This window comes from Stegostoma tigrinum, chromosome X, assembly GCF_030684315.1.
Source record: "Stegostoma tigrinum isolate sSteTig4 chromosome X, sSteTig4.hap1, whole genome shotgun sequence".
Taxonomy (NCBI): domain Eukaryota; kingdom Metazoa; phylum Chordata; class Chondrichthyes; order Orectolobiformes; family Stegostomatidae; genus Stegostoma; species Stegostoma tigrinum.
Genome location: NC_081404.1, coordinates 11,680,680 through 11,704,166, shown reverse-complemented (window position 1 = coordinate 11,704,166; position 23,487 = coordinate 11,680,680). Strand labels below are relative to the sequence as shown.

The following is a 23,487-nucleotide window of genomic DNA, read 5'->3' as shown; positions in this document are numbered from 1 at the left end:
TTTATATGGCCTTACTGACATAGAAAATAGGTGCAGGCCATTCAACCCTGCTCTACCATCCAATGCGAGCACACAACTTCAGTATCCTCTGCCTATTTTCTCTCCATATAAGGTTCAGGCACTGCTAGGACATGAACTCAGGATCACCTGTTACTAGGCAGGCATTTTAACCAAATGAGCCACAGTACCACCGTTCCTTACACCATAACTTTTAGTGATCAATGTATTTGTATCCAAGTTCCCTTTGTTCCTATCTAGACTTGCACTTTCCAACTAATAAGTAATCTCTTTATGTTTCCAAACAATACATAACACGTCGCATTTGTTTTGAAATTCATTTATCAATTATTTGTCCATCTACAAGTTTATGATTATCCTCCTGTATTTTGTTGAAGTTCTCCTCAGAATGACTCAGCACTGGGCAGTACAGTTTCCCACTGGATCAACAATCTGGTTGGTTTTGACGTATTAAAAAAGTGAGCTCATGTTCAAAATTGAATTATCACCAGAGAAAAATTCTGAGAAGCTGGGAATGGGGGTGGGTTAGAGTATAGGTTTTAAGCCTTTACAGGTTTGATTTTAAGTTCATTCATCCACTGGGATGTGAGGCATGTAAATCCAAGCATGTTACTTCTTCCCAGTATTCTGCAGCCTTTCTGTTCATCCAGCTTTATTTATTTCAGATTCCCCTTGAAGACATTCCTTTCCAGAATTCTCTGGAGTGGATTCCTGAAGTAGGGCCAACGAGAGACTTATGGAAAGGGAGGGAGAGTGCAGTCAGAATGGGTCATTGGTCTTTCACTGTTTCCTGGAACTTTTCAGGGCAATGTGTGTCATCTGCACACAATTCTCAGATTGCACATGCAGTACTCAAAACATGGTCTAACTAAGGTTTAATGCAAATTTTGCAAAACATCCCTACTTTACAATTCTAGAAATAAACCTTAGAGCTTGTTCTGCTTTTTTACGGTGTTGTTAACATACAAAATAGGTGCAGGCCATTCAGCCCTGCACTATCATTCAAAACAATCAGTATGCCACTCCTACTTTTGCTCCATATAAGGTACAGGCATCACTGGGATAGGAGCTGAGGATCTCCTGTTTACTAGGCAGGTACTTTAATCAACTGAGCCACAGCAACACCATTCCCTACAATGCACCTATGACAGAACTGGTTACATTAACCCTCCTTGGGCTCCAGGATTTCTTCGTAAGTTCCCATCCCATATATCTGGCTCTAGGCAGAGTCCAGCAGCTTTTATCTGTGCCTTTGTGAGTTACCCCTAGATCTGATTATTCCACCACTGCCCCCATCTATCCTCTGGAAACTTGAGGTAATCCAAAATTCAGCTGCCTGTGTTGTAACTCACATTAAGTCCTGTTCACCTGTGAACCCTGTGCTTACTGTTCTACCCTGGCTGCCAGTCAAGTAATGTCTTCATTTTACAATTGTCATCCTTGTTTCCAAATCCCTCCATGATCCCTCACCGTCTCCCTCCTTCTGTAGGCCTGCAACCCTCCGAGATATCAGTATTCCTCCAATTCTGGCCTCTTGTGCATTCCTAATATTAATCATTCCACCATTGATGGCTACATTTTCAGTTACCTAAGGCCCAATTTCTGGAATTCCCTCCTTACACCTCTCTGCCTCTCTTTATCTCCCTTTCCTCCTTTAAGACGCTTCTTTAAACCAATCTCTTTGGTCCTCTGACCTAATATCTCCTTAAAAGGCTTGGTGTCACGTTTTGTTTTATAATGCTCTTCTGGAATGTTTTAGGATGTTGCATTATGTTAAAGCTACTACATGTGTTCTTGATGAAGATCGCTCCCTTCAGAAGGTGGAACAATGTATGGTGTGAATTGTCAGTGTGGGGTATGGTCAGCAAGGTGTTGAAAATGATCAGCTTTCTTCTGATCGTTGGCTGAGTGAACCTGACAGCAGTGACAGTGGGCCCAACTTTAGCCCAATCACAACTTACTCACTGACATAAGAGTCAAAATCAGGCCCAATTGTGTCTATCCGTTGCTTTCTGAATGCAATTGCTTTGGGGAGTAAAAATAATGCAAAAGGGGAATCATTAAACTGTTGTTCCACAAGTCCTGCATTCAATAAACAATCATCTCTCACTCAATACTCTCTTTTCCTTTTATGCTCATCATCTACAGACAACCTGATCTCTTTCCAGGAGGAGGCTACAGGGGGTTCAATCAGCCACAATCTGTTTGACTGACTCCAAAAAATAAATCCCCCCACTGTGCCACATTCAGTCATTGACTGCTGTCCCTCGATTTGAGAATCACTTCTACTCAGGATCATATGTTTCTGTTGTGAATCTTTATGTGACCAAACATGCTTTTTAGCATCCTGCAGGTCTTTGGGCACATGCGACAGGTCGTCCCGCAAGATAGTGGGATTCATATTGCAGGGTTTGCTTCCTTTTCTTTCCTACTCTCCGGCTGCTCTATCTCATAGAATCCCTACAGTGTGGAAGCAGACCGTTCGGTCCATCGATTCCACACCAACCCTCTGAAGAGCATCCTACCCAGACTCACTCTTACCATGGCCAATCCATTAAACATCACTCATACTCAAAGTGTGGTGCAACTTGACAAAAGTCACTCCTTCAACATATTCCGGACTGTCTCCTTCAACGTATAGGGGAGGTGGAATATTGATTGATCGGGTTTGTGTCGATCGGAATTTTGCTTTCGCAACTTTCAAGGATTGGCTACATCTCTAAAAAGCAGGAGGCAAGTTTGGTACCTAAAAGGCAGCAACAGTGCAGTTATCTGTGCAGCTCCATCTCGGCCTCCTCACATTTGTTATAGCGCAGAAGCCTCGGATGACGCTAAGGCCCATACAGAGCAGCAGTTATCTGGAGTGGCAACAGCATCTGGGTGGGGTGTGACTCGGGAACAGAAATTCAAAGAGTTCCTCCTCCTTGGAGGCCATTCAGCCTTGGAGACCCTTCTGCCATTGATTTGGATCACGGATGATTACTGCACTGCTGTCAACTGTGGCTCAGTTGTCCACACTCTTCGTCACAAGGTTCCAGGTTCCAGTCTCACTCCATACCTTTAGTCTAAAAATTAGCATTAACACCCTAGTGCAGTATTGAGGGAGTGCTGTATTGGAGGAGGTGCCATCTTTCGGATGAACCATTAAACCCTATCTACCCTCCCAAGTGGATGTAAAAGATCCCAAGGTACCATTTCAAAAAAAAGCAGGAGAGCTCTCCCCTGTTTCAAGACCAATATTCATTCCTCAATCAACACCACAAAAGCATAATGATCTTGTCATGATCGTATTGCTGATGATACAAACTTACCGTGCCCAAATTAACTGCTCTATTTCCTACGACACTGACTACACCTCAGGAAGTACTTCATCGTTTTGTAAAGTGCTTCGGAACATCCTGAGGTTTGGTAGGCGCAATATAAATATAAGATTTTACCAATTCCATTTGACCACTTTGGTTCCACTGTCTTAATGCCCTTACCTAACAAACATCTATTGATCTCAGTTTTGAAACGGTTAGTTGGCCCCTCTGTCTCAACAACTTTATTTTTCTCGGGACGGAGATCCAGATTTCCAGTACCACTTCATCTCTTCAATGAGATTGAGGGAAAGTCAATGGGGATAGGCCTGAAAAACTCAGTAAGAATGGTGCCTGAGTGAATAAGGAAGCCAACTCCACATCTGATTGCTGCAAAAGTTGATGCCAACTACCTGAGGCATTTGGCCATCAAAGGAAATGGATGTCAAAAAAATCCTGCAATTATACAGTATTCTTCACAGCCATTGGATGTCTCAAAGCTCTTTACAGCCAGTTAAATACCTTTGATGTGTAGTTGCTGTTATCATGTCGGAAACATGAGAGTCAACGTGTGCACAGCAAGCTCCCACAATGCAATGATGACCAGATATGATTTTTGTGATGTTGTTTGAGGGATAAATATTGACCATGACACCTGGGAGAACTGGATCTTTAATGTCCTCTTCAGTGGACATACGAGGCCTTAGTTTGATGCCTGAGCTAAAAGATAACACTTCTAACAGTGCCACATTCTCTCAGCAATTGACTGTTGTATCCTGGTGTGGGAATTGAACCCAAAACATTGAGACTCTGGAGACAAGAATGCTACTGACTGACCTAATGCTGACATCAGTAAAATACTAATGTGGCTCATGAAGATTTCCAGGAGGATGACATGTTTAGATGCACAAACGTATAAGCAGCTGTTCAGGGCAGCAATGCTTCAGCAGAACAGACTTATCTGATTTTTTTTCATAATGAATCCTCTAAGGCATTTAGCTATGTCAAATTTTCTGATGCTTAATCTCACTTGTTGCTCAACTATATTTATATAGCCAATTACTTCCACCCCTATCTATTTATTGACTGGTGGTTGAAGCAAATACTCTGAGGTCCTTAAAAGGGGGTGCAATGGCAATTAAATCAGTCAGCTAATTAATAATCATTTTTGGTCAAAGCAGATTGGAAAAGGGTGTAGCTGATAGGATTCTGGAGTCAGCAATGCAAGTTTCCAATCTGTCACTGATTCGAGATTAAATATAAAACACCAGGGAACAAACCGTTATTTATGATTTCTAAGTCGTGACTTTTCATCTGCAGAATCTGCCAAATGTCCCAAGCTTTAGCGCGTGCTGAGGGACGTGCTAAAGCTTGGGGCAGCCACCGCCAAGGCGCGGTGGGGAAAGACCACTGTATGAGACCCCTCGATCGCAATATTACAGGGGCCCCACTTGGTAACTGGGCCCAGCTGGCGCCTTCCCCAACTGGTCAGGGGGCCAACAGGGACTGTGTGGGGTGACGACCGCTGGGGTATTTTCTTTGTCCTTCTTTGTTTTTGATTTTGCTCTTTTTCCTTTAGTTGGTGTGCATACCCCCAGGGTAACCCGGAGCAGCTAGCATGACAGGGTAGGTGTATAAATATGTTTTTTTTGTATATTCTATAAATAAAGTATATTTTTTCAAATAAAACAAATCTGCCAAATGTCCCATTAGTCCCTCAGCGATGTAAAGTTTACAGAATAGGGACAATTGATTCATAATGCTTGAATCCTCAAAAAATGAATCAAATGTTCAGGTGTGCAACCCAGTTTGTTTTCTGTGTTGCAGTTATTTTGTCAATCGAGCCAACAGGCAAGCTCACGGGCAGCAGAAAGTATCAGGGACACAAGTCACATTTTGAACTCACAGCAAGGAAAAGGTTTATATTTCTACAGCACTCTTCATAACCAGCACGTCTCAAAATGCTTCACAGCTAGTGAACCACTTTTTGAATGTCATCGCTGTTGTAATGTTGGAAATAGAAGCCAATTTGCACACAGTGAGCTCTTTACGAACTGTAATAACCAGAGAATCTGGTTTTTGTAATGTCAATTAAGGGAATCAATACTGGCCAGGGCACTGCTCTACTTCAAAACAGTGTGATGGAATATTTTGCATCCACCCAGCAGGGTAGTCAGGACCATGGTTTAATATTTCATCTGAAGGACGGTATTTCTGACAGTGCAGCACGGCACTGAATTTTATGCTAAGATCCTGGAATGGGACCTGAACCTGGAATCTGCTGACTCAGAGGCAAGGATGCTGCCAAGTGATACACAGCTGAGGGGGCTGAAGAAGCTTTTTTTAATTCATTCATGTATTGAGGGTGTAACTGGCTGGACTAGCATTAATTGCCCATCCCAGATGGTAGTTAAGAGTCAACCACATTGCTGTGGGTCTGGAGTTACATGTAGGCCAGAACCAGCAAGGCTGACAATTTCCTTCTCTAAAGGGAATTAGTGAACCAGATGGGTTTTTCATGACAATTGATTCACAGTTATCATTAGACTCTTAATCCCAGATTTTCACTGAATTTAAATTCCACCATCTGCCACGGCAGGATTTGAACCCAGGTCCCTTGGTCATTACCTGAGGTCTCTGGATTAAGAGTCCAGCAACAATACCATTGGGCCATCACCTCCATGTGAGGCAATCTGTTCCTCCCTCTCCTTCCCTAGGACAGGGTCTCCTGTTCCCCCTCACCCAGATGCCTCACAAGAAGTTCAATCTCAGCCCCTTCTAGCCCAATATTAGATTAGATTAGATTAGATTCCCTACAGTGTGGAAACAGGCCCTTTGGCCCAACAAGTCCACACCGCCTCCTGAAGCATCCCACCCAGACACATCCTCCTATATCCCACACACCCCTGAACACTACAGGCAATTTAGCACGGCCAATCCACCTAGCCTGCACATCCAATATTATTTGTCAACTTGGGGAGGCCAGAGTTCAAACAATGACTGGATCCAAATGGCATCATCAGATGCTGACATTTCAGGATTTCAAAGGTACATGGGGTGTAAATGCTATGGGTTCCTTCTGCCACAATATCAGCAGTCTCTTCATTTTCTCACCTAGTATTTCATAATGAGTTAGGCGTTATAGTGTTGGGATTTGCCTCTGTGTGAAAGGTGATGTGATCAACCTGATTAGGTAGATATAGAGAAAATATTTCTGCTACCTGGGCACTCTAAGAGTAGGGAAAACCATTTGTACATGCAAAGTATGACAGAGGTTTAAAACGTTCTTCTGCCACTTCTCTCGTAAGATAAGTGCTAGTGTTTATATTCCACTCAAGCCTTCTCCCAGCTTTTCTACTCTAATTTGATCATCATAACCCTCCATTCCCTTTTCTGCTATCTGTTGGCTAACATCCCTTTAAATAGGTCCTTACCAATCACCACAACTGCTCCTTGTGGTAGCGAGTACCACTTCTCAGCACTCTCTTGGTCATTTGTGAGAAGAATGTATTTGAGTCAACTATAAGTTAAATGATGGTGACATCTGTGTGTTCACTCACTCAGAGCCAACTTTAGTCATCAAATTATCCAGCAATGTTCCATCTGACTTATTCAGAACACACCTCATTTCAATATCACTTGAGAAGAAACAAACTCCGCATTCGAGGCAAAGTGTGGTTCAGGAAGATCAGTCCTTTGGTGCTTAGATACAAATGTTCTCTTCATTTATTATGCTGCAGGCATCATAGCTTGGTACCATAAGGAGAACTGGGATTGGTGAAAGGGGGGTTTAAGGGATTTAAAAGGTGGTTCTGGTAGGTTCCTTAGGCTGAGCTTGCAATATTGTGCCCAAGCTGCAATAGTGTAGTTAAATAGAATTTGCTTGGGCAATCAGCTGCAAGTGCTTACAGGCCTCTGTAATGATTCCGATAAATGAGAAGCAACCGAGACAGAGATTGTGCCGAGTTATGAAAAGAGGATTGTAAATGGACAACAGGGCGAGTTTCTAGCATTGTTGGTTTGACGAACAGTTAACAGAGAAGAGGAGCTGTAAAAGATGATGTACAGCCCTGTAATTGGTCAAAGGAAGACAAGAAGGAAGAAAGCAGAAATACTAGACACCCCAGACACTGTGTCAATCTTTCCAATAGCCCTCCAGCACTACAAACAAATTGGGAGTAAATAATAATGGATGCACTTGTCCTATTTCTCAAATAAACAACATGTTAACTCGATAGTGAAAGGTCAGAACTAAAAGATTATATTCACGTGTTTTTCTCAGTTTGCTAAACCATCATAGAATTTATTTGCTCTTATTATTCATTCACAATTTAAGGATTTTTTAAAAAAGGCTGGACACTAGGCATTGTAATTATATGACCTACAAAGGAAAATACTGTGCACATTGAAACTCTGAAGTAAAAGCAGAAGATACTGGGAAATACCATAAGGATCTGGACAAAGTAGTTGGGGAGAAACTGTTCGCATTGGCAGAAGGGTTGAGAGCCAATTTAAATGATTGGAAGAAATGCCGAAGAGGGTAATCATTGTTATTCAGTGAGTGGTTTGGATCTGGAATGCACTGCTTGAGAGAGTGATGGAAACATATTCAATTAAGTCCTTCAAAAGAGAATTGGACAAGCACCAGGAGAAAAAAATACTTGCATAACTACAGTGAAAAAGGGCAGGGGAGTGGGTCGAGCTCAATTCTTGTTGCAAAGAAGCAGCACAAACATGACAGGCTGAATGGCCTCCTCTGAGCACTAAGTGTCCTCTGGTTCATTTTCTCAGCTTGAAATTAAGTGTGAAAGTGAATTCAGTGGCTTTAAGTCTGGTGGTAATCGAGCTCCTCCCTTCCTACACTGCTTTTTAAGTGTATCCAGGCCTCCCAGTTCAGCATAGCCAAGTTCACACAGTCCAGAGTCAACACAGCTGGGTCTGGTGACCCTACCAACCACCCTGTGACCCTTTGTTCCAAAGGATGCAAAATCTTGGCTCTGAGGGAGCAACTTTATTTTAAATAGTCAACTGTGAGACCTTTCACCCATGGAAGCAATGAAAATTGACAACTTAGCCCAGTGTTGCTTTCCAATTAGACTTAAATGGCCATTATGGAGAAAAGCCAGGCCACTATGGACAGTCCAAATACCTCGTTATCCACTAGTCACACTTTCATGTATAAAATTACTTGAGAAAAACTCTTGCCTCCCAGGAGCTGTCAGCAGATACGACAGATCACATAAGACACAGAAGGAAGTCATTTAACTGATTGAGTCTATGCTAGCTCTCATGGAGCAACCCGGCCAATTCCATTCTCCCTCCTTCACTCCCCACCATCCACATCGAGTGTCTGACTCCCCTACAACTCAGCTCTCATGGAGCATACCAGACAGTTCCATTCCTCTTCCCTTCACTCCCCACCATTCACACAACTCAGCAAACTCACCACAATGGTATGACTGACATATGAAGAAAGACTGGATTGACTGGCGTTGTAGTCAGTGGAATTTAGAAGAGTGAGGGAGGCTCTCATAGAAACATATAAAATCCTGATGGGACTGGACAGGCTAGATGTTCCTTTTTTTGGGGGAAGTCCAGAAAAAGGGGTCAAAGTCTAAGAATAAGAGGTAAGCCATTTGGGATTGAGATGAGGAAGAATCTCTTCACTCAGTGAGTTGAGAACCTGTGGAATGCTCTACTGCAGAAGGCTGCTGGGTCCAGTTTGTTAGCTCTATTCAAGAGGGAGCTGGACATAGCCCTCACAGTTAAAGTGATCAAGGGTATAGAGAGAAAGCGGGAGTGGGATACCGAAAATTGCATGATTAGCCACAATTGTACTGAATGATGGTGCAGGCTCGAAGGGCTGCAAGCCTACTCCTGCACCCATTTTCTATGTTTCTATAGGAAACCCATTACTGCTTGACTGTATCACAGGAGCTGATGGCTCAGAAAGCCAACACAGGTCAGAGCTGCTGACCCCTGCCCTGAATATTAGTTAGTAATACTAATATTAAATAAGAGTTCCGAGCAAGGGTCACTCGACCTGAAACATTAATTCTGATTTCTCTGAGGTGCTGAGCAATTCCAGCAATTTCTGTTTTTGTCCCTAAATATTAGTTTTGTTTCAATTATACCATTCAGGATTAATTAAACCATCAATCTTTACAAATGAAAGAGCTCTTTGATGACAATGATCCCTCTCAAACAGACTTGCTGAATTCAGTCTACCACTGTGTAAAGTGTTTAGTAGTTTAACAGACTGAAAGAACATCACTAAGGAGAAAATAGGGGTTACAGTGTCTGAGAAAAGCTGTCTCTCACAAGTAGTTTTATATTTTTTTTAAAGAGGCAGGGAGTTAGCTGGCAGGGAGTTAGCTGAATTCAATGAATTGAAGCAGGTTTCAGAGACGTGGCCAGTTCAATTCATTCAGCAGCAAACCAAATAAGCTTAAAGAAACAATCATCTTACCTTGGGCTCACATTTCTTGTGACTTGCTAACTTGCAGACTGGAGGAGAGAGAGAGAGAGAGAAAAAAAGCAAACGTAAGGTTAAAATTGGAGAGAGTCAATTGGAACTCTTGATAAGATTGAAGACGCCTTGACTGTTGGGCACTTTCCAAAGCTTCCCCTGACATCCTCAAGCTATGTTAGCAATGCTGATTAACTTGGCTGGGAAGAGAAGTCCTGCACTCCATTACCAACACTAAAGAAGACTGCAGTCAGGCTGTTTCTCAGTCACTTTGGTAGACTGCATGTGGCCCCAGGAGATGTCTATGGACTTCCAATTGTGCCGTCTTTCGCTGTTGGCATTTTGAGAAAAATGTTACCAAAAAAAAGGGTCATTTTAATTATACAGGCATCCAGCATCCCAAAGCCCTCTTAGGCAATAAAATAAAAATCATACAGTTTATATCATGCAGAGTGAAATGACTGGAGAAAGTAATAGTAGGAACTGCCGATGCTGGACAATCTGAGATAACACGGTGTGAAGCTGGATGAACATAGCAGGCCAAGCAGCATCAGAGGAGCAGGAAAGTTTGACGTTTCAGGTCGAGACCCTTCTCCATTTCTTAAGAAGGGTCTCGACCTGAAACGTCAAATTTTCCTGCTCCTCTGATGCTGCTTGGCCTGCTATGTTCATCCAGCTTCACACTGTGTCATCTATGACTTTAGAAAGTGTCGGGAATTGGCCCATGAAGAATATATGTTCTTAAGCATGTGAATTATTAGATAATGGGCTGGCATGTAGCAATGCCACATTGGAGCCATGCAGCACAAAATGAAGGTTGAGCCAGCATCACTCTGGAGGTCTGCAGTAATGGAGGCTTGGTCAGCAAAACCATTAAACACAGAAAATTAATCAACAAATGTACATTCAAAGTTAATTTTTTTTAAAATTTGCTTCTTTTCAGGCTTCAAATTGTGTGCACGCATTTTTATAGGTGGTGCCTGTGCTCAGGGCAGAATCTGTTCCGAAAGCTATCAAAATGAGCACTGCACCTAATTTCTGATAAGAATTTGCCTGTGGTATAAGCCTGTCCCTGCCAGTGGAGCAATGTCAAATTTTGGCTGATAATCAGGTGAAATTTCCAGGCCTCCACTGGCAGGAAGCCTCACTAAATTTGCTCACCGTGATTCTGAAGGGTCATGGCCATAAACCATGCAAATAATGTTCATGGAGTGATTTAGAAGGAATACAAAAGGGTGACTGTTTCTCTCACTGGAGAATAAGAACAAGTGGCCACATTCAAGCCAAACAAAACTGGCCTACAAAACCAAGGAAAAGCAGAATTAATGCACCATTTCCAAGATGGAAATGTGGTCCAGATTAGTCATCGAAACTATGGTAGATCATAAATCATCTGAGGGAGGAGCTGATTATTCTACCTCAGCTGGCAATTTTTATAAACATGGCTAGTGAGTCCATCCTTTCTTTCTGTGCCAAGACTATTGTTTGTTTACAGTGTGTTATTAATTAGAATCTTACTCTGCTATGTGCGTGCCAGGTCTTCTGTCAGCTGTTGGCCAGTGCACTAAGTTGAGTGCTGGCTTTATTGGGAAGATTGAAGAGATGGTCCTCAGTCCCCCATTGCAAACTCACTCCTGATTGAGCCACTCTCCTGGCTACTGCCTGAAGGTGGGCCAAACTGTTCATATTTCATAAACATCACATTTCACCTTGAGATGAGTTTCCAATTAGCATGTTCATACCATCACCGACAACACTTAGTCCTATTCTACAACATCGCCTGACTCCACCCTTGTCTCAGCTCATCTGCTCCTGAAACCTCCATCCATGCCTCTGTTACCTCTAGGCTCGACTATTTGAATGCTCCCCCTAACTGCTCTCCCAGATTTATAACCCTCAGAGAACTGTCGGCATTACATGCATATGGAGAAACCATCGGGACAGAGCAAGGTCACGGGGAAGCCAGGAGGAGAGCCCAGCAGGAGACTGCGAGGTCATGAGAGAGCCAACTTGAGAGGCTGCTGGAGAGGAAGTGAGGTCACGGGGGGGGCAGGAAAGGAGGCTGCTGGGACAGAAAAAGGTCGCAGGGGAGGTAACAGGAGGGAATGAGGTCATGGGATAGCCAATAGTAGTGGTCATTGGGACACAGGAAGATCACAGGGAGATGCTGCCAAGTGATAGGGGCCATACGAGCAGAAGAGGCCATGGGCACAGAATGAGGAAACAGGGGGCGGCCACCAGGTCACAAGGAGGGTGTTAGGCCACAGGGTGGCTGTGAAGTACTTCTGCCAGGTCACAGCGAGTTGGCCACCCAGACAGACTGAGGTCACTAAGGCAATATAGGATCTTTGTCTAGGATGGTAGCAACCGAGGCCTAGGTGAGAGTGATTTCACAAGAGGGCAGGCCTAGGCTCAAATTACTTCCCTTAACACTGACCCACAGCAAGCAGGACAGATTGGGAATGCTCAGGAGAACAATGTATGTGGCATGTGTTACAGATTCCCTGTCTCTGCAGCGGGAGTCTGCAATCATTTTGGCTATTCCTGACACTGGGCCGAAGACCTTGCCCCGCCAGGATCGTGTGGTGGGGAGCATCATCCAACCCACATTAAAAAAAAATGCACAAGCAAATTTCATGCTCTGGAAATTTAGTTCAGGACCTGGAATGTCAGGACCTTCATGGCCAATCCCAGCAGTGACAGATCTAAATGTTATGTCACGATCAGAGTTGAGAAATTCTAGTCTTCAAAATTAATATCACTCCCCTCGGCGAGACGTTGCAGGCAGAATAAGGCAAGCTCAGAGAACAGATACTGGCCTGAGAGGGGGCACAGATTTACCAAAAAACACCTTGTCTCTTTGAGAGAGCTGTTCATATTTAGTCCCAATCACACATTTCATGATTTTAACCTATAAACTCCTCATTCTCAATGATCTGCAAACTCTCTTTGAAAATTATTTATGGACTCGAGTTCCATTTAGGTTTAATGGAAGTGAAACACTCAACAATTCTCTTGAAATATCCCAAAGCTGAAAACTAAAAGAAAGATCCGAGACTCCTCCTGAGTGTTTAATTAATCTAATTAGAAAGATTAGAAGATGTAAGGCTGCTGGGGTGAGACTTCAAGCTAAATAGAATTAGATCGAGTCTACAGCACAGAAACAGGCCATTGATTCAACTGATCTATGCTAGTGTTGATACTCCATATGAACTGCCTGCCACACTCATTCCCTCTTCCCACCCTGCTCCAACTCCATTTCCCTTGATCCTCTTCTTCATCATCAAAGCCTCCCGTCAATATATCAATACTCGCTTCTCAGATCATTCAACGTGACAGTGAAGTTCATATTCTCAGCAATCTTGGATCTTTGCTGTCTTACACTTACGCTTGGCCTTCTGGACTCATCCAAAAACTGGAAACGGTTTCTCTACATCTGACCTATCAAAGTGATTTCAAATCAAATTGGAAGGAGTTTGATTAGGTCCCCTTTCAGACCTCTCTTCAGGATAGAAGCCCAGACAGTTCAACAAGACCTGCCAGTGAGGGCTCAGTTAAAAAAAACTGAAGCAGGCAGTTGAAGTACAACATATCTTGCTGTCTGGTCCAAACAGATTCAACTGTTCTATTTTAAAACTTTGACATCCAACCCATCACTTATCAAAACCAAACAAAGGGACAAACTGTGGGCTTAGTGGCCTTCCAGCCAGACACATCAGAACACAAGAATATTTATGACAGTGAAGGAAGTCATTCAACCCATTAGGTCTGTACTGGTCAAAAAAGAACAATCTGGCTTAATCACATTTTGCAACTCTGATGCTTTATAGGCTACAGCTCTTTGAGAGGTTTTTTTAAAAAATGTGGTAATAGTTTCTGCCTCTAAAATCCTTTCATGCAGCAAATTCCAATTCCATCTATAAAACTTTCTCAACTCCACTCTAATTCTCCTATCTCTCCCCTGGCTATTGGCTTTCTGCTAACAGAAATATGTTCCTATTCCCTCTATCTCAGTCTGTCACAGTTTTGCACACTTTTTCTACATTATCTGAAAACGTTGAGGATTTAAAAAAATGGTAAGGTGAATGGGCTGTGGGGGAAATGTGAAAGGGAATGGGTTTTGAGCAGGTAAAATCAGGCCCATTAATACTGGGCTCAGCTGGAGGTACACAGGCTGTTTTTTTCACTAAGACAGAATGAGCAGACACACTGCATCTCACTCCTTCATTGATCCGAAGAACATGGTTCAGTGTCTGGCTAGGGGTGGGGGTGGGGTGCTCAGAAGCATTTACTGTAATGCAGAATATTTCCCTGTAATGACAGCGAGGGACTTTCCAATGTATATCCTAATAATATTTTTCAAAACTAGTCTATCCTACGACAAGTACCAGATCAGTTATTTTGATGTAATTCCAGAGTTGTTTACATTTTTCAGCAGCTTGTCAAGAAGGGAAAAAAAAGTGTCCAAGAATGAAATCAGATAAAGCCAGTGCAACAGCATGGACATAAGGATTATTTCAGCTAAGTGACATTCTGAGGGAGATTCACATTAGTGTCACTTTAAGTTTCTGCTGGGCCTGTCTCCCCCAGCGATACAGCCCCCTGCTGGGACCGTCACCGCCGGTGATACAGCCCCCTGCTGGGACCGTCACCCTCGATGATACAGCCCCCTGCTGGGACCGTCACCGCCGGTGATACAGCCCCCTGCTGGGACCGTCGCCGCCGGTGATACAGCCCCCTGCTGGGACCGTCGCCCTCGATGATACAGCCCCCTGCTGGACCGTCACCGCCGGTGATACAGCCCCCTGCTGGGACCGTCACCCTCGATGATCCAGCTCCCTGCTGGGACCGTCACCCCCGGTGATACAGCCCCCTGCTGGGACCGTCACCCCCGGTGATACAGCCCCCTGCTGGGACCGTCACCCCCAGTGATATAGCACCCTGCTGGGACCGTCACCCCCGGTGATACAGCCCCCTGCTGGGACCGTCACCCCCAGTGATATAGCACCCTTCTGGGACCATCACCCCCGGTGATACAGCTTCCTGCTGGGCCCGTCACCCCCGGTGATACAGCTTCCTGGTCTATTATTCGAACTAGTTGTGACATTAAACTGCACTGAGACATTATGGGTTGGAGGGAGAAACTATGTAGTCTCTAATACTAAAGTCGTCCAGTTCTCATATTGAAGCTTTTTGGGGAATTACTTGTGCTTCTCTGTTGTCTTGTACTTGTTTATTATGCTACTGTGTCTCCCCTTCACAATCAGTACGACTGGTGCTGCCCATCCCGCAAACTGGACTGGTTTGATGATTCCTTCACCTTCCAGCCTCTTGATTTCTGCCCCTACATTTGTCCATAAGGCACATGGCACTGGGTGGGGCTTGCAGAATCATGGGATTGCTTCTTGGCCAATGTGCAAAGTGGCCTTAGACCCTTTGATGGTCCCTAGACCTTCCTGAAAAGCATCCGGGTATTTAATTAGGGCTTCACTCAGGCAGCTATTTCCTGATTGGAAAATGTTGAGCCAATCTCGGTGAATCTTGCTCAACCAATTTCACCCCAATAGACTTGGGCCCAAGCCTTTTACTACAATCAGTGGGAACTGAACCAGCTGCTTCTCCTCGGAGACAAAACCAAAGTTGTACCCTCAATCTGTAAAGGTTCCCCGGTATAGGCTCTCAGCCTAGATGGGGTCTTGCGCAGAGTTAAGGGTTGGAGTCCAGAGAAAATTCTGCAATCACTGATGCAGCCACACCAGTATCAACATCCATCAAAACTGGGTGACCATTTAACCAGACGTTTATTTTGATTGGTTCTAATTTGAATGTTGCTAAGCAATGTAACTGTTCCAAACCAGCTGTAGGTGGCCTTTCTAGTGAGTGCATTCTCCTGGATACCAGCCTATGAGTTCTTTCACTTAACTCAGGCCTAGTGGGATCCCTTTGCTGTCTTGAGTACATACACTGGCAGTAACTACAATGTCTTACCAGCCCAGATCCTAAACAAAGTGCTAACTGTTTGGATTTGTTTTGGGGTTTTGCTGTGGGCTTACCTACAGTCCCTCTGCTCAGGATATGTCCTGAGTGAGGCTATGCAATTGCCTCCACTCAAGTGGTGTTGCCCAAGATCAGTCAGACTGGTGAGGGTGTGCATTTCCATCGGAATACCCTGTAACTCATATGTTCCACTTACTGCATTTTTTATTGATAAAACCAATTGTACTGCCAGTTTAAAGTCCAGCTGAGCTTCAGCTAGTAGGCGTTTTCGCACAGTCACATCATTAACCCCACATTCTAAATGGTCTCTCAGCATCTCATTAAGGGTTAAACCAAAGTCCCGTGCCTCTGCCAGTCATCTTAACCTAGTCAAAAATCCTGATTTGGATTCCCCTGGTTCTTGAATTGCTGAGTAAAACCGATAGTGTCTCAGAATTAGAGGAGGCCTTATTCCTTAGCTAAATCCATCAGCTCGTGAAAGGTTTTAGTATTTGGTGCCTCAGGGAAAGTTAGGTTCCTAATAATCTAAAAAAACTGCAGGTTCACATCAGAAGAATTCATCGTTGCTTTTCACCTGGCCCAATGTCATTTGCCCAGAAAAAAAAGACAGTCTTTCCACATACTGGGCCTTGTCTTCAATGGCAAGACCGAATGAGTCAAGCTTCCCAAATAACAGCATTATGCCAGAAATGCTTATCCCAACTCAAAGACAACAGTTGTGAGCGCATTTCTTCAGGAGTGTACTTTACTCTCGTCACCATTTAAATAAATCCACAGAGGCTGGTATCCCATCACCAAGACACCCTTTATTTACACATGAAGAGTCCTTGACATTGATCCAGCTTCCTCAGAGCCTGTTTTTTACCTATTTTTCTAATCAGTCCATTCAGAGATGTTATTACGCACCTCTGGAGCAGACAGGACTTGAACCTGGCCTCCCAATCCAGGTGTAGGTACATAACCACTACACCACAAGAGGGGCCCGCTCCTGTTTTTATCTGTCAGCCAATGTTCCCTGATTGAACCAGATTCACATCCCCAATCAATATTCTATGAGGTCCACCTGGCTGACCTCATTAAAATCACTAGACTACCAACCAGGGCAGTGAAAGCAGATTCAATCTTAACTTTCTGAAGGAACTGGATAAACACTTGACAGGGGTAAATTTGCAGGGAAATGGTAAGGGTGGGAGGTGGAGCAGGGAAGAGTAGAAACTAACCAGAAAGCTCTGTCAAAGACCCAGCACAGGCACCATTTGCCAAAAGCCTTCCTTCTGCGCTGCATCATTCTAGCATTATCTTGTTTGAATGGCACATGAAGCAGCAACATAAGTCTAAAGTCCATGACCTCCCTCTGTTTGACTTTGCAAATTCAATAAAGCATGGTCAACATAATGAGTGATTGATGTACAACTGTAAACTCTAGCCAAATACAACAATTGAGGGGGACTTTGATAGTTGCAGAATACACTGGGGCACCAATGCAAAAACTTTGCATCTTCGTGCCTCTCCCTATCTCTGTTATCTCCTTGCACTCCAATTCCAGCCTCCTCTGCATCACTGCTCCAGGAAGAATGTTATTAAACTGGAAAGGGTGCAAAAAAGATTTACAAGGATGTTACAGAGACTGGAGGGTTTGAGTTATAAGGAGAGGTTAGACAGGCTGGGATTTTTTTTCCCTGGAGTGTAGGAGGCTGAGGGGTGACCTTATCGAGGTTTACAAAATCATGAAGAGCATAGACAAGGTGAATAGACAAGGTCTTTTCTCCAGGGTGGGGGAAGTCCAAAACGAGAGGGCATAGGTTTAAGATGAGGTGAGAGGGGAATGATTTAAAAGGGACCAAAGGGGCAACTTTTTCACATAGAGGGTGGTGCATGTATGGAGTGAGTTGCCAGAGGAAGTGGTAGAGGCAGATGCAATTACAGCATTTGGACAGGTACGTAAAAAGGAAAGATTTACAGGGATATGGGCCAAATGCAGGCAAATGAGACTAGTTCTATTTCAGAAATCTGGTCAGCATGGAACAGTTGGGCCAAAGGGCATGTTGCATGCTGGATGACTCTGACTCTATGAAACAGGATCCTATCTATCATTGTTGCTGCCTGGTCTGGTGAGAGTGAGGAGAAAGATAATTACAGAAGAGTTCATAATCCATACAGATCTGAAGGTGGGGAAGCAAGAGAGAGAGAGAGAGATAATGGGACAGAGACAGACACACACAGCACATGTATTTATTTTGTTTCTTTCACAACTTCTGGGTGTCTCAGAGAATCTTAAAGCCAATGAAAATATATTTTAAACTGCAGTCACTGTTGTAATGCAGGAAACTAAGTGCTGCAAACAGCAGTTAGATAATATTATAGTCAGGGTAGACAAACAGGAGGCTGGAAGAACACAGCAAGCCAGGCAGCATCTGGAGGAAAGGAGCAGTCACTGTTTCAGGTATTAACCTTTTTGAGTCCTGAAGAAGGGTAATACCTGAAACGGTGACTGCTCCTTTCCTCCAGATGCTGCCTGCCTTGCTGTGTTCTTCCAGCCTACTGTTTGTCTACCTTGGATTCCAGCATCTGCAGGTTATTTTGTCTCTAATATTATAGTCAGGTTGACCGAGGGATAAATATTGGCCAGGGCATCAGAGAAAATGTTCTTCTTCAAAATACTGCCATGGAAGTTTTTCTGTTCACCTTAGAAGGCAATCATCTGATCTAAAAGATAATGTCTGCCATTTATTCTCCACCCATCCCTTAGGAAACCAGTTTGAACCTTCCACATTGAACAAGAATTCTCCATCTACTGGGCTTTACTTACCACGACATAAGATTCCCTGCGATGTGATTGGTTGTTTGCACACTGCACAGTTCTTTCTCTTCTTAAATACTTTCTCCTTAAAGCTGTGAGTACTTGGGGGATCAACCTTACCAAGCTGCAAGACAGGAAAGAGACATGTATTAGAACCATCTTGCCAAGAATTATTGCCGTCACTGAGCTTTACTGACATGAGGTTGAAGGAGAGTGTACAAGTGTTGACCTTAGAACATAGCTCACTCACTGCTGCTTCAAAATGGGCACTGTTCGAAGTTTTGGTTTGTGGTTCTTGTTTAACTGAAAGCCTACTTGCGTCGTTTTGAAAGAAACACCCAACTTCACAGAGTAGCCGTTGTAACAAATTCAAACCATCATCTCCAACATCATTCACGACCTCATCACCTCAGGGGACCTCCCACCCACAGCCTCCAACCTCATTGTTCCCCAACCCCGCACGGCCCGTTTCTATCTCCTTCCCAAAATCCACAAACCTGCCTGCCCTGGTCGACCCATCGTCCTAGCCTGCTCCTGCCCCACCGAACTCATCTCCACCTATCTGGACTCCATTTTCTCCCCTTTGGCCCAGGAACTCCCCACCTACGTCCGTGACACCACCCACGCCCTCCACCTCCTCCAGGACTTCCAATTCCCTGGCCCCCAACACCTCATATTCACCATGGACGTCCAGTCCCTGTACACCTGCATCCCGCATGGAGGTGGCCTCAAGGCCCTCCGCTTCTTCCTGTCCCGCAGGCCCGACCAGTCCCCCTCCACCGACACCCTCATCCGCCTAGCTGAACTCGTCCTCACACTCAACAACTTCTCTTTTGACTCCTCCCACTTCCTACAGACTAAGGGGGTGGCCATGGGCACCCGCATGGGCCCCAGCTATGCCTGCCTCTTTGTAGGTTACGTGGAACAGTCCCTCTTCCGCACCTACACAGGCCCCAAACCCCACCTCTTCCTCCGGTACATTGATGACTGTATCGGCGCCGCCTCTTGCTCCCCAGAGGAGCTCGAACAGTTCATCCACTTCACCAACACCTTCCACCCCAACCTTCAGTTCACCTGGGACATCTCCAGCACATCCCTCACCTTCCTGAACCTCTCAGTCTCCATCTCAGGCAACCAGCTTGTAACTGATGTCCATTTCAAGCACACCGACTCCCACAGCTACCTAGAATACACTTCCTCCCACCCACCCTCCTGCAAAAATTCCATCCCCTATTCCCAATTCCTCCGCCTCCGCCGCATCTGCTCCCACGATAAGACATTCCACTCCCGCACATCCCAGATGTCCAAGTTCTTTAAGGACCGCAACTTTCCCCCCACAGTGATCGAGAACGCCCTTGACCGCGTCTCCCGTATTTCCCGCAACACATCCCTCACACCCCGCCCCCGCCACAACCGCCAAAAGAGGATCCCCCTCGTTCTCACACACCACCCTACCAACCTCCGGATACAACGCATCATCCTCCGACACTTCCGCCATTTACAATCCGACCCCACCACGCAAGACATTTTTCCATCCCCACCCCTGTCTGCTTTCCGGAGAGACCACTCTACCTCTACATTGGGGAAACCAAGCGGAGGCTTGGAGACCGCTTGGCAGAACACCTCCGCTCAGTTCGCAACAAACAGCTGCACCTCCCAGTCGCAAACCATTTCCACTCCCCCTCCCATTCTCTAGATGGCATGTCCATCATGGGCCTCCTGCACTGCCACAATGATGCCACCCGAAGGTTGCAGGAACAGCAACTCATATTCCGCCTGGGAACCCTGCAGCCATATGGTATCAATGTGGACTTCACCAGTTTCAAAATCTCCCCTTCCCCTACTGCATCCCTAAACCAGCCCAGTTCATCCCCTCCCCCCAGTGCACCACACAACCAGCCCAGCTCTTCCCCCCAACCCACTGCATCCCAAAACCAGTCCAACCTGTCTCTGCCTCCCTAACCTGTTCTTCCTCTCACCCATCCCTTCCTCCCACCCCAGGCCGCACCCCCATCTACCTACTAACCTCATCCCACCTCCTTGACCTGTCCGTCTTCCCTGGACTGACCTATCCCCTCCCTACCTCCCCACCTATACTCTCTCCACCTATCTTCTTTACTCTCCATCTTCGGTCCGCCTCCCCCTCTCTCCCTATTTATTCCAGTTCCCTCTCCCCATCCCCCTCTCTGATGAAGGGTCCAGGCCCGAAACGTCAGCTTTTGTGCTCCTGAGATGCTGCTTGGCCTGATGTGTTCATCCAGCCTCACATTTTATTATCAAGGCAGAGTGCTGTTCTGAAATCAGCCCCACTGTATGTGACTGCCTCAAACTCATTGCATATACATGAGCCTTGCGTTCACATGGATAAGTGCTCTGTTATTCCACCCTGCTAGAGGTTTAGAAGAATGAGATGTGATCTCATTGAAATGTATAAAATGCTCAGAGGGATTGCCAGGGTTCAAGTTGAAAGGCAGTTTCACCCTATCTGGAAAGTCTAATACAACAGGGTCACAGTCTCAGAATGAGAGGTCAGCCATTTGGGACCAAAAGGAATTTTTTTCACTCCAAGGGCTATAAATCTTTGGAACTCTCTATTCCAGAGGGTTGTGGATGCTCAGCTGTACAGTATATTACTGAGCATGATAGATTTTTGGCCACAGAGAATTAAGGGAAATGAGGATTGTGCGAGAAGGCAGAGCTGCGGTCATTCATGACCTCACTGAAAAGTGGAGCTGGCTTGAGGGCCAAATGGCCTACTTCTGCTCCTGATGTTCTTTCACCCTTGGCTCATCTTTCATTTTCCCTTTCTCCTTTCTTGTTAACTTGACAGAGCACAACTTCCAGCTACTTCTTCAAAGTGGTGGCAAGTTACTCATTATTATTGTTTAGAGCAACATATTTTGCAACATAACCACCTTTTATTTAATGATGATATATTTTTGTCATTTTTCTTGTGGACGCTCCAAGATGAAGTTCAAGTTGATTGTGATTGTGGTTTTGCAGGTCCAAGGCTAAGACCCAAATGAAACGGATGAGAGGCACGGTAACATGGAATAAGCACTATCTTTATGAGACAGTGGACAACGTTGTGCAGTTGTCCTGAGATTCCATTTCCATTTCTGCGAAGTCCAGTGATTCTCCACAGCTAACCGAGAACGAACACAGATCTGATTCCAACCCCGCCTCTTTGACCTATCTGTCTCCTCTCCACCTATCTTCTCCTTTATCCATCTTCTATCTGTCTTCCCCTTTCTCGCTATTTATTTCAGAACCGTCTTCCCCTCCCCCATTTCTGATGGAGGAGCGTGGCCCAAAATGTCAGCCTTCCTGCTCCTCTGATGCTGCTTGGCCTGCTTTCATCCAGCTCTACACCTTGTTATCGCAGATCTTATGTATTTGGGGGTGGGTGAGGAAATATTAGTTATATTTGTGGATGGCTCTAGAGTAGTTCTGGAGACATATCTGTGACGTCAATGCATTCTCTGGTATGAAGGGCCAAGGCTTCCACAACACTCAAGGTACCAGGCCCATTCCAACATGGCCAATTTTAGCCCCGCGAAGGTCCTCTCGGATCGGAACTTATTTTGATTGGGCAACTTCAGTGTAACTGAGACCTAAAACGGAGGCAAAAGTATGTGTGTGAACAAATTAACAATATTTTACACCTCTATTAACGACCATCTCACGTGGCCAAATTCCTCATGGTCGATGCCCGCAAAATGGCGGACAGGTAAAACATGTCCAGGCTGTCCCACATAATTCTGCTCACGCCCCTCCCCCCAACATACACCCATGTGTCACAATCTATACACTCCCAGAACCGTCAGATCCCCTCGGAAAGGCTCACACACGAAAAAAAATGGATGGGTGTAAAAACTTCAGGTGAAGTTGGAAAAGATCTGGCCGATCGAGACGTGTCCAGGCGCCCACGTCAGGACCCGAATACCAATGCGGAAGGCACCTTTTTTTTTAAGGTCAGACTTATTTAACAGGTTACAAGAAGACCGGAAACGTCAGCCTTCCCGCTCCTCTGATGCTGCTTGGCCTGCTGTGGTCATCCAGCTCTACACCTTGTTATCTCAGATTCTCCAGCATCGGCAGTTCTCATTATCTGTGACACAGAAAGATCCTCTACTCTTTGCCACAAATCAGTTTACGACCACGGCGGAGCTGATTACATAATACAGAGTATTTCTATGCTGATAGATACCCTTCCTTCAGATGCAGGGTGCCCTCTCTGGGATGTGTTTTAACAGGGCAACGCGAAAAAGCTGCAGATCTGAACTAAAACAAACGATTGCGGCTGCCGATCTGAGTTGTTTTACCACAAAAAGAGCGTGGTCTCTGGATGACACATTCATCGAAACTGTCCACTGCTTATTGCAGTAGTTAAAGATCCCACGGTATTGTATTCAAAGGTTGTTCTGCGGTGCCTCAGGGAGCATTCTTTTCTCAGCTAACTGTGCCAAAAAAAGTAGGGATTCGAGCAGAGAAAGAGGTCATTCGGCCCCTCCGGCTGGTGTTGTTAATTAACCTCCGCTTCATTTTCTTCACCTTCATCCGGTCTAATTTCGAATGTTCACAGTTTCTGTTTCAGCTGCTAACCCTGAAAGTGAATCCCGCAGGCCCCTTTTCTCTATGCAAAGGGACTTTTCCCGCTTTCTACTGTAAATCGGTAATGCGAGAAACTTAGGTCTAAATTCTTTGCAATCACTGGTACTTCTGTCATTTTAACGTAATTATTAGTATCTCCAGTTTAATCTTAGGTTTTGCAAGGCTGTCCCATGCAGTCCAACATACTTCCACAGAGAGAACTGAATACAAACAAAAACAGAAATTGCCGGGGGGATAAAAACTCAGCAGGTCTGGCAGCTCACGTGGAGTGTCTAGGCCTGAAACGTCAG

General features: G+C 44.9%; 1 protein-coding gene across 5 annotated transcripts in view; it reads right to left on the bottom strand.

Annotated features, from left to right (window-relative positions):
• LOC125448205 (tensin-2-like) overlaps positions 1–23,487 on the bottom strand; it is a 265,005-nt gene that overhangs the window by 151,424 nt on the left and 90,094 nt on the right. For all 5 annotated transcript variants that reach the window (XM_059643467.1, XM_059643469.1, XM_059643468.1 and 2 more), the window contains exons 2-3: positions 18,593–18,707; positions 9,787–9,824 (exon numbers count right to left, since the gene is read on the bottom strand). In XM_059643467.1, the coding sequence (XP_059499450.1) occupies positions 9,787–9,824; positions 18,593–18,707 (153 nt within the window). The remainder of the gene's footprint in view (positions 1–9,786; positions 9,825–18,592; positions 18,708–23,487) is intronic.